This window comes from Somniosus microcephalus, chromosome 1, assembly GCF_052327205.1.
Source record: "Somniosus microcephalus isolate GS21.2 chromosome 1, FLI_Smic_1.0, whole genome shotgun sequence".
NCBI classification, from domain to species: domain Eukaryota; kingdom Metazoa; phylum Chordata; class Chondrichthyes; order Squaliformes; family Somniosidae; genus Somniosus; species Somniosus microcephalus.
This window is the reverse complement of record NC_140987.1, coordinates 416599138-416612682: the sequence shown is the minus strand read 5'-3', so window position 1 is coordinate 416612682 and position 13545 is coordinate 416599138. Positions and strand designations below refer to the sequence as shown.

Below are 13545 nucleotides of genomic sequence, written 5' to 3'. Positions count from 1 at the left end.
AGGGTCCTCAATTTAAATAAAGGAAACTACGATGGTCTGAGGAGCGAGTTGGGTAGGATTGATTGGGGAATGGCACTCAAAGGGTTGACGGTGGATAGGCAATGGCAAACATTCAAAGACCGAATGGATGAGCTACAGAATTTGTTCATCCCAGTTTGGCATAAAAATAAAACAAAAAAGGTGACTCAACCGTGGCTAACAAGGGAAATCAGGGATAGCATAAGATCCAAGGAGAGGACATATAAATCGGCTAGAAAAAGCAATAATCCTGAGGATTGGGAGCAGTTTAGGAGTCAACAAAGGAGGACAAAGGGATTAATTAAGAAAGGGAAAATAGAATATGAGAGTAAGCTATCAGGGAACATAAAAGCTGACTGTAAAAGCTTTTATAGATATGTGAAGAGAAAAAGATTGGTGAAGTCAAGCGTAGGTCCCTTACAGTCAGAATCAGGGGAATTTATAATGGGAAACAAGGAAATGGCAGACCAACTAAATACATACTTTGGTTCTGTCTTCACAAAGGAGGACACAAATAACCTTCCAGAGATGCCAGGGAACATAGGATCTGATGAAAGGGAGGAACTGAAAGAAATCAGTATTTGTAGGGAAATGGTGTTAGGAAAATTGATGGGACTGAAGGCCGATAAATCCCCAGGGCCTGATGGTCTACATCCCAGGGTACTTAAGGAAGTGGCCCTAGAGATAGTAGATGCATTGCTGGTCATCTTCCAGAACTCGATTCTCTGGAATGGTACCCATGGATTGGAGGGTAGCTAATGGCCCAGAAATTCCAGAACGGGGCTTGCAGCGCGTGCAAGCCCCGTATTTACACTTACCCCGCGCTACTGCCGATCAGCTCCAGGGACGCCTGGAATTGGTGTTTCCAGAAGAAGAATCCCGGGCAGCGTATGACGTCACGCCACCCAGGAGTGCAGCCAGCGCGAAGCCAGGAGCGTGCAGTGCAAGTGAGACACGCCCCTTGAGGTCTCAGTTTCACTGGACACGCCCCCAATGTTTCTGTCAAGCTGCTAACCATTTTTACATGCAAAGCAGCAGTTTAAATAGGTTTTTGGAAGTTTTTTGAAGATTTTGGTAACTTTTATAAACTTTTTAAAATGTTTACATTATTTTGAGTAATCTGAAGTAGTTTTAAACAGAATTAAAGCAATTTAAAGACTTTTAAAAGCCCTAAAAGAATTTTTTTAATTCCATTTATTTATTTAGCAATGTCGTCATCATACGTGTCTTCACACTGTTCCCTTTGGGGAACTGTATGAAGTGGTGGAAGGATTTATGGCCATGATTAACGCTCATTCCGTGACCGTAACCATCTTTGAACCAGGCATTAGGGCGGTTAGTCCTATGGCGGGAGGGTTTTACGGGCTCCCACAAGCTATACAAGGAGGGGGGGCCACCCACACCCACGGACGCAAATATCCCACTGGATGTCAACCCAGAATTTAGAGCCGGAGCTCCGACTCCACTTGCCGGGACTGTCTGGAGCGGGGTTCGAAACCCTACCCTGATCTGGCCCAGCGGCGGGGATCCTACCGCTATGACAAAGGCCCAAACCGATTAGCAACGTGAAATGGCAGCATAGGGCTCCAGTCACGGGGAGGGAAAAGGCGCAGGAAACGTATGGGTGTCACCTTTTGTGCGGAGTGGGCCTTTTGCGTAGCAGTAAGCATCCCCGCCGCTGGGCCAGAAGGAGTAGGGTTTTGAACCCCACTCCAGACAGTCCCGGCAAGTGGAGTCGGAGTTCCAACTTTAAATTCTGGGTGGACATCCAGCGGGATACTTGCGTCCGTGGGTGTTGGTGGCCCCCCCCCCCTCAGATGGGTTGTGGGAGCCCGTAAAACCCTCCCGCCATAGGACTAACCACCCTAATGGCTGGTTCAAAGATGGTTACGGTCACGGAATGAGCGTTAATCACGGCCATAAATCCTTCCACCACTTCATACAGTTCCCCAAAGGGAACAGTGTGAGGATACGTACGATGATGACCTCTTGCGCAATGCACCTCCTTGGACCCTCAGTCGCAGATGTGAGGGGGCAAGTCGTGCAATTGTTAAATTTTTCATTTTATTGACATGTAAAATGTTGGCCCAGTAATTCCCTTCCAAATGCGCGAGTACGGTCGGGGTACTTACGCATCTGGCTGGATGAAATGCCGGTTTTCAGCATGCACAGTGCATGTGGGGAAAACCGGCATTTCCTGTCCTCTGAACGAAGGGGTACAGAGGCCGAACGCGTGCGACTGCACAGGCAGCGCGTGCGCAGTATAATTCGCCGCTTTCATTAATGCTTTCAGTGAGGTCCAGTCATTACAACTTACACATGAAAAAAGCATGGGTACAGTTGCTCCAGAGGCTGCGGAGGAAGATATTTATTATCGTGGAGCTTCTGAAAGTATGTATGTCTGTATATATTCCTTTGCGTGTTATGTATATATTCCTTTACTTATGTGTATGAATGTATTATTTAATTATGACTTTCAGAGAAAGTAACTTATTGGAAAATCATAATTAAAAACATACATTCATACACATTAGTAAAGGAATATAAAACATACATACATATACGTAAAGGAATATATGTGGACATACATACATAACTCATTCTCACATTCCATTCACACAGCCACAATTGCTCCTTCTACCTACCGTTCTGAAAACCCTTTTAAAAAAAAAAAAAATTTTAACTTTAAAACTTACTTAAAATTTCTTAAAATAACTTCCCTCCCTTTCCCAAACAAAAATATTGCATTTCAGAAGCTCCACGATAAAATGTTTCTTCCTCCGCAGCCAATGAACCACTTTACACTTGCTTTTTTCAAGTGTAAATTCTGAGGACTTACCCTCACGGATTTCATGAATGAAATCTACGAAGTTCACTGCGCAAGCGCTGCCTGTGCAGTCGCACGCGCTCGAGGTCTGGAAATGCCGGCGTTCCCCGCATGCGCTGTTCATGCTGAACGCCGGCATTTCCAACGGCCAGATGCGTGAGTACCCCGAGCGCACTCACGCCTTTGGCCACGAATTTCTGGCCCAATGTTACCCCACTATTCAAAAAAGGTGGTAGAGAAAAAGCGGGGAATTATAGACCGGTAAGCCTGACATCGGTAGTGGGGAAAATGCTAGATTCCATTATAAAAAATGTAATAGCAGAGCACTTGGAAAACAGTGACAGGATCGGACAAAGTCAACATGGATTTACAAAAGGTAAATCATACTTGACTAATCTACTGGAATTTTTTGAGGGTGTAACCGGTAGAATAGACAAGGGAGAACCAGTGGATGTGGTGTATTTGGACGTTCAGAAGGCTTTCGATAAGGTCCCACATAAGAGATTAGCATGCAAAATTAAGGCACATGGGATTGGGGGCAAGGTATTGACTTGGATAGAGAACTGGTTGGCGGACAGAAAGCAAAGAGTTGGAATAAACGGGTCGTTTTCTGAGTGGCAGGCAGTGACTAGTGGGGTACCGCAAGGATCGATCCTAGGACCCCAGCTGTTCACAATATATATTAATGATCTGGACGAGGGAATTGGATGTAATATCTCCAAATTTGCAGATGACACAAAGCTGGCTGGGAGGGTAAGCTGTGAGGAGGATGTCGTGAAACTCCAGTACGATTTGGACAGGTTGGGTGATTGGGCAGAAACATGGCAAATGCACTATAATGTGGATAAATGTGAGGTTACCCACTTTGGTGGCAAAAACAGGAAGGCAGATTATTATTTGAATGGCAATAGATAGAGAGAAGGGGAAGTGCAAAGAGACCTGGGTGTTATTGTGCACCAGTCGCTGAAGGTAAGCATGCAGGTGCAGCAGGCGGTTAAGAAGGCAAATGGTATGTTGGCCTTCGTAGCAAGAGGGTTCGAGTACAGGAACAAGGATGTCTTGCTACAGTTGTACAGGGCCTTGGTGAGACCGCACCTTGAGTATTGTGTGCAGTTTTGGTCGCCTTACCTGAGGAAGGACGTTCTTACCATGGAGGGAATGCAGCGAAGATTCACCAGGCTGATACCTGGGATGGCAGGAATGACGTATGAGGAGAGATTGTGTCGATTGGGCTTAGAATGTGTCAGGAAGGGACAGAAGGTATGGAGTAAAAAGTAAAGTACTAAAAAGGGAAAAAACAGGAACTAAGTGTTACAAAACATATTTGAAAGTTCTTTATCTGAATGCACGTAGCATTCGTAACAAAATGAATGAGTTAACGGCACAAATAATGACATATGGGTATGATCTTGTGGCCATTACAGAAACATGGCTGCAGGGTGACCATGACTGGGAATTAAACATACCAGGTTATATAACAATCAGGAAGGACAGGCAGGAAGGGAGAGGAGGTGGGGTGGCTATGTTAATAAAGGAAGGAATCACTATAATACAGAGAAATGATATTGGGTCAAAGGAGCAGGATAGTGAAACAGTTTGGGTGGAGGTAAGGAATAATAAGGGGAAAAAAACACTAGTGGGTGTAGTCTATAGGCCTCCGAACAGTTGCAACTCTGTTGGACGGAGTATTAATCAGGAAATAGTTGAGGCTTGTAATAAGGGAACAGCTATAATTATGGGGGATTTTAATTATCATATTAACTGGACAAATCAAATTGGGCAGAGCAGCCTTGAGGAAGAGTTCATTGAGTGTATTAGGGATGGGTTTCTTGAGCAGTATGTAACTGAACCGACCAGGGGGCAAGCAACCTTAGATTTGGTCCTGTGTAATGAGACAGGATTAATTAAAAATGTCCTAGTAAAGGATCCCCTTGGAATGAGTGACCATAACATGGTTGAGTTCCATATTCAATTAGAGGGTGAGAAGGTTGGATCTCAAACAAGCGTGCTGAGCTTGAATAAAGGAGACTATGAAGGTATGAGAGCGGAATTAATTAGAGTGGACTGGGAAAATAGATTAAAGGGTAAGACGGTACATGACCAGTGGTGTACATTTAAGGAGTTATTTTACAACTTCCAAAAAATATATATTCCACTGAGGAAAAAAGGGTGTAAAAGAAAAGATAGCCATCCGTGGCTAAGTAAAGTAATTAAGGATAGTATCCGACTAAAAACAAGGGCATATAAGGTAGCCAAATCTAGTGGGAGGATGGAAGATTGGGAAGTCTTTAAAAGACAGCAAAAAATAACAAAAAGATTGATTAAGAAAGGGAAGATAGATTATGAAAGTAAATTAGCAAAAAATATAAAAACAGACAGTAAAAGTTTCTATAGTTATATAAAAAGAAAAAGGGTGGCTAAAGTAAATGTTGGTCCCTTAGAGGATGAGACCGGGAAATTAATGGTGGGAAACATGGAGATGGCAAAAACACTGAACAATTATTTTGTATCAGTCTTTACAGTAGAGGACACTAAGAATATCCCAACACTGGACAAACAGGGGGCTCTAGGGGGGGAGGAACTAAATACGATTAAAATCACTAAGGAAGTGGTACTTGGTAAAATAATGGGACTCAAGGCGGATAAATCCCCTGGACCTGATGGCTTGCATCCCAGGGTCTTGAGGGAAGTAGCGGTAGGGATTGTGGATGCATTGGTAATAATTTTCCAAAACTCACTGGACTCAGCAAAGGTCCCGGCAGATTGGAAAACTGCTAATGTAACACCCTTATTTAAAAAGGGTAGTAGGCAGAAGGCTGGAAACTATAGACCTGTTAGCCTAACATCTGTGGTTGGTAAAATGTTAGAGTCCATTATTAAGGAGACAGTAACGGGACATTTGGATAAACATAATTTAATAGGGCAAACTCAGCATGGTTTCATGAAGGGGAAGTCATGTTTAACAAATTTGCTTGAGTTTTTTGAGGAAGTAACATACAGGGTGGATAAAGGGGAACCAGTGGACGTAGTGTATTTAGACTTCCAAAAGGCATTTGACAAGGTGCCACACAAAAGATTATTGCTCAAGATAAAAAATCACGGGATTGGGGGTAATATTCTGGCGTGGGTGGAGGATTGGCTCTCTAACAGAAAGCAGAGAGTTGGGATAAATGGTTCGTTCTCAGATTGGCAACCAGTAACTAGTGGTGTTCCGCAGGGGTCAGTGCTGGGTCCCCAACTCTTTACAATCTATATTAACGATTTAGAGGAGGGGACCGAGTGTAACATATCAAAGTTTGCAGATGATACAAAGATGGGAGGGAAAGTAGTGAGTGAGGAGGACATAAAAAACCTGCAAAGGGACATAGACAGGCTAAGTAAGTGGGCAGAGATTTGGCAGATGGAATACAATACTGGAAAGTGTGAGGTTATGCACTTTGGCAGGAAAAATCATAGAGCAAGTTATTATCTTAATGGCAAGAAACTGGAAAGTACTGTAGTACAAAGGGATCTGGGGGTCCTGGTGCACGAAACTCAAAAAGTTAGTATGCAGGTACAGCAAGTGATTAAGAAGGCCAATAGAATGTTGGCTTTTATTGCTAGGGGGTTGGAATATAAAAACAGGGAGGTATTGCTGCAGTTGTACAAGGTATTGGTGAGGCCGCACCTGGAATACTGCATACAGTTTTGGTGTCCATACTTAAGAAAAGACATACTTGCTCTCGAGTCAGTACAAAGAAGGTTCACTCGGTTAATCCCGGGGATGAGGGGGTGGTCATATGAGGAGAGGTTGAGTAGATTGGGACTCTACTCATTGGAGTTCAGAAGAATGAGAGGCGATCTTATTGAAACATATAAGATTGTGAAGGGGCTTGATCGGGTGGATGCGGTGAGGATGTTCCCAATGATGGGTGAAACTAGAACTAGGGGGCATAATCTTAAAATAAGGGGCTGCTCATTCAAAACTGAGATGAGGAGAAACTTCTTCACTCAGAGGGTGGTAGGTTTGTGGAATTTGCTGCCCCAGAAAGCTGTGGAAGCTACATCATTAAATAAATTTAAAACAGAAATAGATAGTTTCCTAGAAGTAAAGGGAATAAAGGGTTACGGGGAGCGGGCAGGAAATTGGACATGAGTCTGGGTTCGGAATGGTCATGGCCCTGTGGGTAGTGGAGCGGGCCCAGGGGCCGTGTAGCCTTGTTCTGCTCCTACTGTGTTCTAATTCTGTTAGATTTCAGGAGATGGTTTTATTCCTGTTCCTGGCTGGGGTGGAGATCGCCTTTACAGAAGGTAAGTACTGTAGAAAATATAGGGACAGAGTGATCTCCTGGAAGAATTTCGATCGCCTAGATGGGTCGGAGAGGAATTTCCCAGATTTTTTTCTCCCAAATTGGCCATTGGGTCTTTATCTGGTTTTTCGCCTCTCCCGGGAGATCACATGGGTTCGGGTGGATGCAGAGTGATAGAAGATTTGAGGTTAGGATCAGATCAGCCATGATCTTATTGAATGGTGGAGCAGGCTCGAGGGGCCGATTGGCCTACTCTTGCTCCTATTTCTTATGTTCTTATGTTCTTATACTCACTGGAGTTTAGAAGGTTGAGGGGGGATCTCATCGAAACCTATAAAATTCTGTTAGGTCTGGACAGACTAGATGCAGGAAGGATGTTTCTGATGGCCGGGGAGTCCAGAACCAGGGGTCATAGTCTAAGGATAAGGGGTAAGCCATTTAGGACTGAAATGAGGAGGAATTTCTTCACCCAGAGAGTGGTGAACCTGTGGAATTCTCTGCCACAGAGGGCGGTGGAGGCCAGTTCATTAAATATATTCAAGAAAGAGTTGGATATATTTCTTGAGGCTAAAGGGATCAAGGGATATGGGGAGAAGGCAGGGACAGGGTACTGAAATTGGATGATCAGCCATGATCTCATTGAATGGCGGAGCAGGCTCGGATGGTTGAATGGCCTACTCCTGCCCCTATCTTCTATGTTTCTATGTTTCTATGTAAGAGCTGGGAAGAGGGATTAGGCTGGATAGCTCTTTATTGGTCAGCGTGGACACGATGGGCCGAAATGGCCTCCTTCTGTGCTGTAACTGTCTATGATTCTAAGCGACAACGAATATGAGGTGTTGTGTAATCGGGAGTGAGCATTGGCGCAGGCGCCTTTCAGCCATTAAAGGGGAGGTCACTGGAGTCTGCACACCGGCCCCCAATGATTCGGGGAGTGCAGAACGGTAATATGCTGTGGGATGAAATGCAAAGTGCTTTGACGACCCACAACACTCCGGGGACTAAGCAGCCTTTATTTGGCTGCAGATACATTCTGCGCTCTCGGCCACTCATAACTGACCTTTGGAACGGAGGTTCCTTGACAGCCGGGGCACATCCCTTTAAGTAGCACCCCGCCAGCCGGCTGGGTTCACGCCTCCGCTCCCTGGCGCTGTCGGCACGCTTGCTGATGTCATGATCTACATGGCGAAAGGTGCCGAGGCTCTGTTATCGCCGGCGCTACGGGGCCGGTGTATTTGCCGTGCGGCGTGGGATTCGCCCCACCGTGGCGCTACTGCCTGTGCGCCCCATTAGCATCCCCGCCAAGCGATAACTGGGGGGCACTAATGGGCCGACTTTCTCCCCCAAAATCTTCTGACGCAGGCAAGAGTGCTACCACTGAGTCAAGACTGACACCTTATAAACTGTAATGATGGTTTTCAATCAGTGTAAACATTTCTTTAAAAAAAATAGACCCACGTCCAAAATTGACAGTGTAATACAGGAAGAAATCACAAGGTAAATGAATAGCTTTAATGTGTTTTTGGAGGATAGGCTAGAAAAGATAGGAATTAGTTAAAAATAGATAAAATGGGAAATGAGAAAGAATGGGGAAATATATAGGCAATAGGGCAGGCTTGATTATCTGTTTCAAGTGTTTTTCTTAGTAGCTTTAATGCTAATATTACAGAACAAATCTACTGCTAACAATGGACTAGCTTTATTACGGAACTGTAAAGTTGCAAAAATGTCTGCCCAAGGAGTCAATAATTTTGCTGAACATGAATGGCCTTACACACAAGTCATTACTTCCACATTATTTTACGGTTCAAAATGGCACCGCTAACTCTCTGGCGGCTCAGTTGCTAAAGGTAGCAAGTAACAGTCATACAGATCAGACTTGATTCCTGTGCTAGTTAACTGATTTGAGCTGAATTGGCAGTAGGGGTGGTCCAATTGGTCTGATCATCCCTGGGTTATAGAGGGGAAAATCTGGCAGAGCATTCGCTCCTGATCACGATAGGGTGACCTTCCTGGAAAATGTAGATGTATGGAGGCCGGATGAGGACAGGATTGGTTTCAGCTGCAATGACCTTAAGAGCACCAACCTGCTGATGTGCATTGCTTGGGGTCATACATGACGAATGGCCACTTGGATGAGGTATTGGCGGGTCGATGGTGTTCATGGAGCCTGAGACAGTGCTTTCATGAAAGGTGGGGAGAAAATTGGAAAGTAAATTAAATAAAAAGTAGGGAAATGTGTTTGCTCATCATACCTTGCTGGGGTCCCAGTCTTGTGTTCTGGTTTGAGTTTTCAGAAGTTCATAGGTTGCTTCCATGACATTCATTTCAGGCTTTGGAAATCCAGGCACTACGTTGTGCAGCTGGAACCCAAAAAGCTCCAGCCAACTTCCAATGTCTATAACCAGAAGAAAAACAATACAAAAAGATGACATATGTCCATACTAGCACATTTTTGTAAATGATCACTCTGTTTGGCTTTGTGCGTTACATCTATTAAAGCTATATTAGTTATTAAGCACCGTTAGTTGTTCAGTGTACACTAGACCTTTACTACAAATTCTCTCCGAGTATTTACCCAGCACAAGACTACATGCCACTAACCTCCTCAACTATCAAGGATCAGTCAGAAAGAATGGAGACATGCTTGGATTAAATTGAGATAACAGGGAAAGAAATAAAAGCCAGGGGTCATCAGAGATGCAGAGTGAAAGGTTGTCCCACCAGGATTAAATAAACTGTCTACGACACAGAGACACAAGACAGGGAAGAAAGGATTACTATAATTTTTTGCTCAGGCTGTACAACATTTTTCATGATGGATACAAAACCCAGCTGCAGTTTATATGTATACATTTTTATGAATATGGACATCAAAGGCATTTCTTCATACAATGACTACCCACATATGACAACAGTCTATTTCTGTAGTTTTGGTGCACTTGGAAAGACTGACAACATCTTGATAAGTGAAAACTCAAATCAAAACACAGGACGGGGACTCTGCTGAGGTATGATAAGCAAAATTATTTCCCTAAGTTTTGTTTTTCCTCATTTATTTTTCAGTTTTGTAAGAAATAGCTGTTAGATTCAAAGATGGGTTTTAATTCTTAGAACAGAGGCTGACAACATGCAGCCGGGAACAGAGAGCAGAAATGGCAGCAAGGTCGAATATCAAGCATCAAAAGACAAATAGAAGTGATAAGGGAATCGTAAAATGCAAAACATCACAGGGTGGTGGGATAAGACACAAAAATGGAGCCGAAAAGTCATAAAATGTCCTTAAAGAAACATAACAAAACATTCCTCAGAAAGATAAGAGGGAGGCCTCGTCAGTCATGCAGAAAGGGACGGCGAGGGATGCCTTCCCGCTTCACAATTGGACAATAGGATGGGGGATCAAATGATTGACACCAGGTGATTACCAGCCCACCGAAATAACTATAAATATACGCGACCGAGAGGGGAAATCAGGCAGTCAGGGGCGAAGGCTTCCCCAAGGTGGCTACGGCCTAACACCTTGGTCAAGTTTAGCCTCTGAGGTGGCTGACGGCCTCACACCTCCAACAGCTTGAGAGATGACCCAACGGAAGTGACCACTGGAGCAGACTGCATGAATCCACCCAATCCGAGACCACCTGAAATAAAGAGTAGATTGCCTTTCTAAATCTAGGCTTTATTAACCTTAAAAACCCAGCAGCACATCTTCAACACCCAGTCCCAACCAAGGCTGTAGAGAACTGAATTTAAGATGGCCACCACATATCACATGACATCAACTACCAATGAGTTTACAGCATATCTCTCAAGGCAGGGAACAGGCAACCAATTACAATACTTCTTATAAAACAAGAATAATCACCACATTCACCCCTCCTTTTAAAACATACTCCAACCTAGGTAGCCTTTACAATTTACAATTAATTATTTATAACTAAAACAATACAAATATAATATTTCAACAATTTTAAAATATTACTATCAAATTACTTTAAAAAGTCCATTTTCAATCGGTCGACCGGATATCTTGTTCGTGTCGACCTTCTTAACCTTGGTGAAATTCCTTGCCCTCCCACGCCAGGAGACACAGAAATATCTTCTGCAGGAAGGCTATCCATATCCCGATTATCAACGGTTTCCGGATTGGAAATCCCATTAGGAGGTAAACTGGGAAGGTCATGAACATCCATCGAGGGCTGACTAATAGAATTATAATTATCTGCAATAGGATTGGAAATATTCGTAGTATCTGTGACGACATCAACATTATCTGAATCATGACTATTGTTAATATCCTCAGAAGAGGGCTGGCCACCACAAGGAGCCAAGTCTTTAACTGAAACAGTACTTTCTTTCCCATCTTGGAATCGAATATGAGCATATTGGGAATTTGCCTCCAACAGCTCCACCTCCTCCACTAAAGGATCATATTTTGACAGTCTAACATGGCGTCGGAGCAGCACAGGTCCCTGCATAGTAAGCCATGAAGGTACCGAATATCCCGTAGTAGATCTCCGCGGATAGTTAAAGAGCCTTTCATGGGGGGTCACATTAGTAGCCGTTGAAAGCAATGATCTAATGGAATGCAGGGCATCAGGCAATACCATTTCCCACTGTGTATTCTTAAGGTTCCGGGATGTCAAAGCCAACATAACTGCCTTCCAGATCACCCCATTATATCGTTCGCACTGTCCATTACCCTGGGGATTATACGGGGTAGTTCTACTAGTAGAAATTCCCCGACTCTGGAGGTATTCCTTCAACTGGGAAGACATAAAAGAACTTCCCTGATCCAAATGGATATACGCAGGCATCCCAAAGATGACAAAAAGTTGAGTCAGACATTTGATAACTGTAGCAGCTGATACATCTGCGCAAGGAAAAGCAAAAGGGAACCTTGAAAACTCATCCACAACAGTAAATATATATCGATTCTGAGTCGTTGAAGGAAGAGGCCCCTTAAAATCAACGCTCAAACGTTCGAAAGGAGAAGTAGCCTTTATAAGATGAGCTCGTTGAGGCTTAAAGAAATTCGGTTTACACCGAGCACAGATAGAACATGATGAAGTCATCTGCTTGACGTCTTCAACTGAAAAGGGCAAATTCTTACTGCGCACGAAGTGTATCATCCTCGTAACACCAGGATGGCACAAAGCATTATGAAGATTAATAAGCGTGTCTCCGTGAATCACAGAACAATAAGCCCTCGACAGCGCATCAGCAGCAACATTATCCTTCCCCGGACGATAAACTATATCAAAATGGTAGCAAGCCAACTCAATCCTCCACCTCATTATTTTATCATTCTTGATCTTTCCAAAATGCTTGACATCAAACATAAAGGACACAGATTTTTGGTCAGTTACCAACGTAAAATGTCGCCCAATAAATAATGTCTCCATTTACGCAGTGCTTCTACTATTGCATACGCCTCTTTCTCTATTGAGGAGTGTCTTTTCTCACTATTGTTCAAAGTACGTGAGAAAAAGGCCACAGGTCTTCCATTTTGGTTCAGAGTAGCCCCAATTGCAAAATCAGAAGCGTCCGTCTCAATCACAAAGGGAACCTGCTCATCAATAGAATGCACAACTGCTCCAAGGATATCCTTTTTAAAATTATCAAAACACATCCTGGCCTCCCATGATGGAGGATATGTCGTAACCTGAATAAGGGGCCGGATCTTCTGTGAAAAGTTTGCAATCCAATTAGAATAATAAGAAAACAGTCCAACAACTCGTTGCAAAGCCTTAGAATTAGTAGGACAAGGTAAATCAATCAATGGTCGCAGGCGTTCTGGATCTGGTTTAATCTTGTTTCCCGAGATAATATACCCCAGTAAATTTACCTCAGTGGTCGAAAAGATACACTTCTCTTTATTGAAAGTTAAGCCAACTTTTTCCGCAGCTTGAAGGAATCTTTCTAAATTAGAATCATGCTCCACCCTTGATTTGCCACACACCGTGATGTCATCTAAATATGAAAAGGTGTCAGAGAGAGAGTTATCACTTATAAAAGCATCCATTGCCCGTTGAAAACAGGCAACACCATTAGTAACACCAAATGGTACTCGGCAAAACTGATACAGCTTTCCGCCAGCCTCAAAGGCCGTATATGGTTGATCCCTCTTAATGATAGGAATCTGATGATAAGCACTCTTTAGGTCAACAGTGCTAAAAACCTTATACTGAGATACTTTGTTGATAAGCTCATCAATCTTAGGCAAGGGGTACGCATCTAATTGAGTATACCAATTAATAGTTTGAGAGTAGTCTATCACCATTCGTTTCTTATGTCTCTCGTTAGTGGTGACAACTACCTGTGCCCGCCAGGGCGAACAACTAGGTTCAATGATTCCTTCCAATAAAAGACGTTGAACTTCAGAATTAATAAATTCTTTATCCTGACTGCTAT

The 13545-nt window shown here is 43.5% G+C and overlaps 1 protein-coding gene across 5 annotated transcripts in view; it reads right to left on the bottom strand.

The window, feature by feature from the left end:
• Positions 1–13545, bottom strand: part of tenm1 (teneurin transmembrane protein 1) — a 1268320-nt gene that overhangs the window by 11606 nt on the left and 1243169 nt on the right. For all 5 annotated transcript variants that reach the window (XM_085999260.1, XM_085999278.1, XM_085999249.1 and 2 more), the window contains one exon: positions 9390–9532. In XM_085999260.1, the coding sequence (XP_085855386.1) occupies positions 9390–9532 (143 nt within the window). The remainder of the gene's footprint in view (positions 1–9389; positions 9533–13545) is intronic.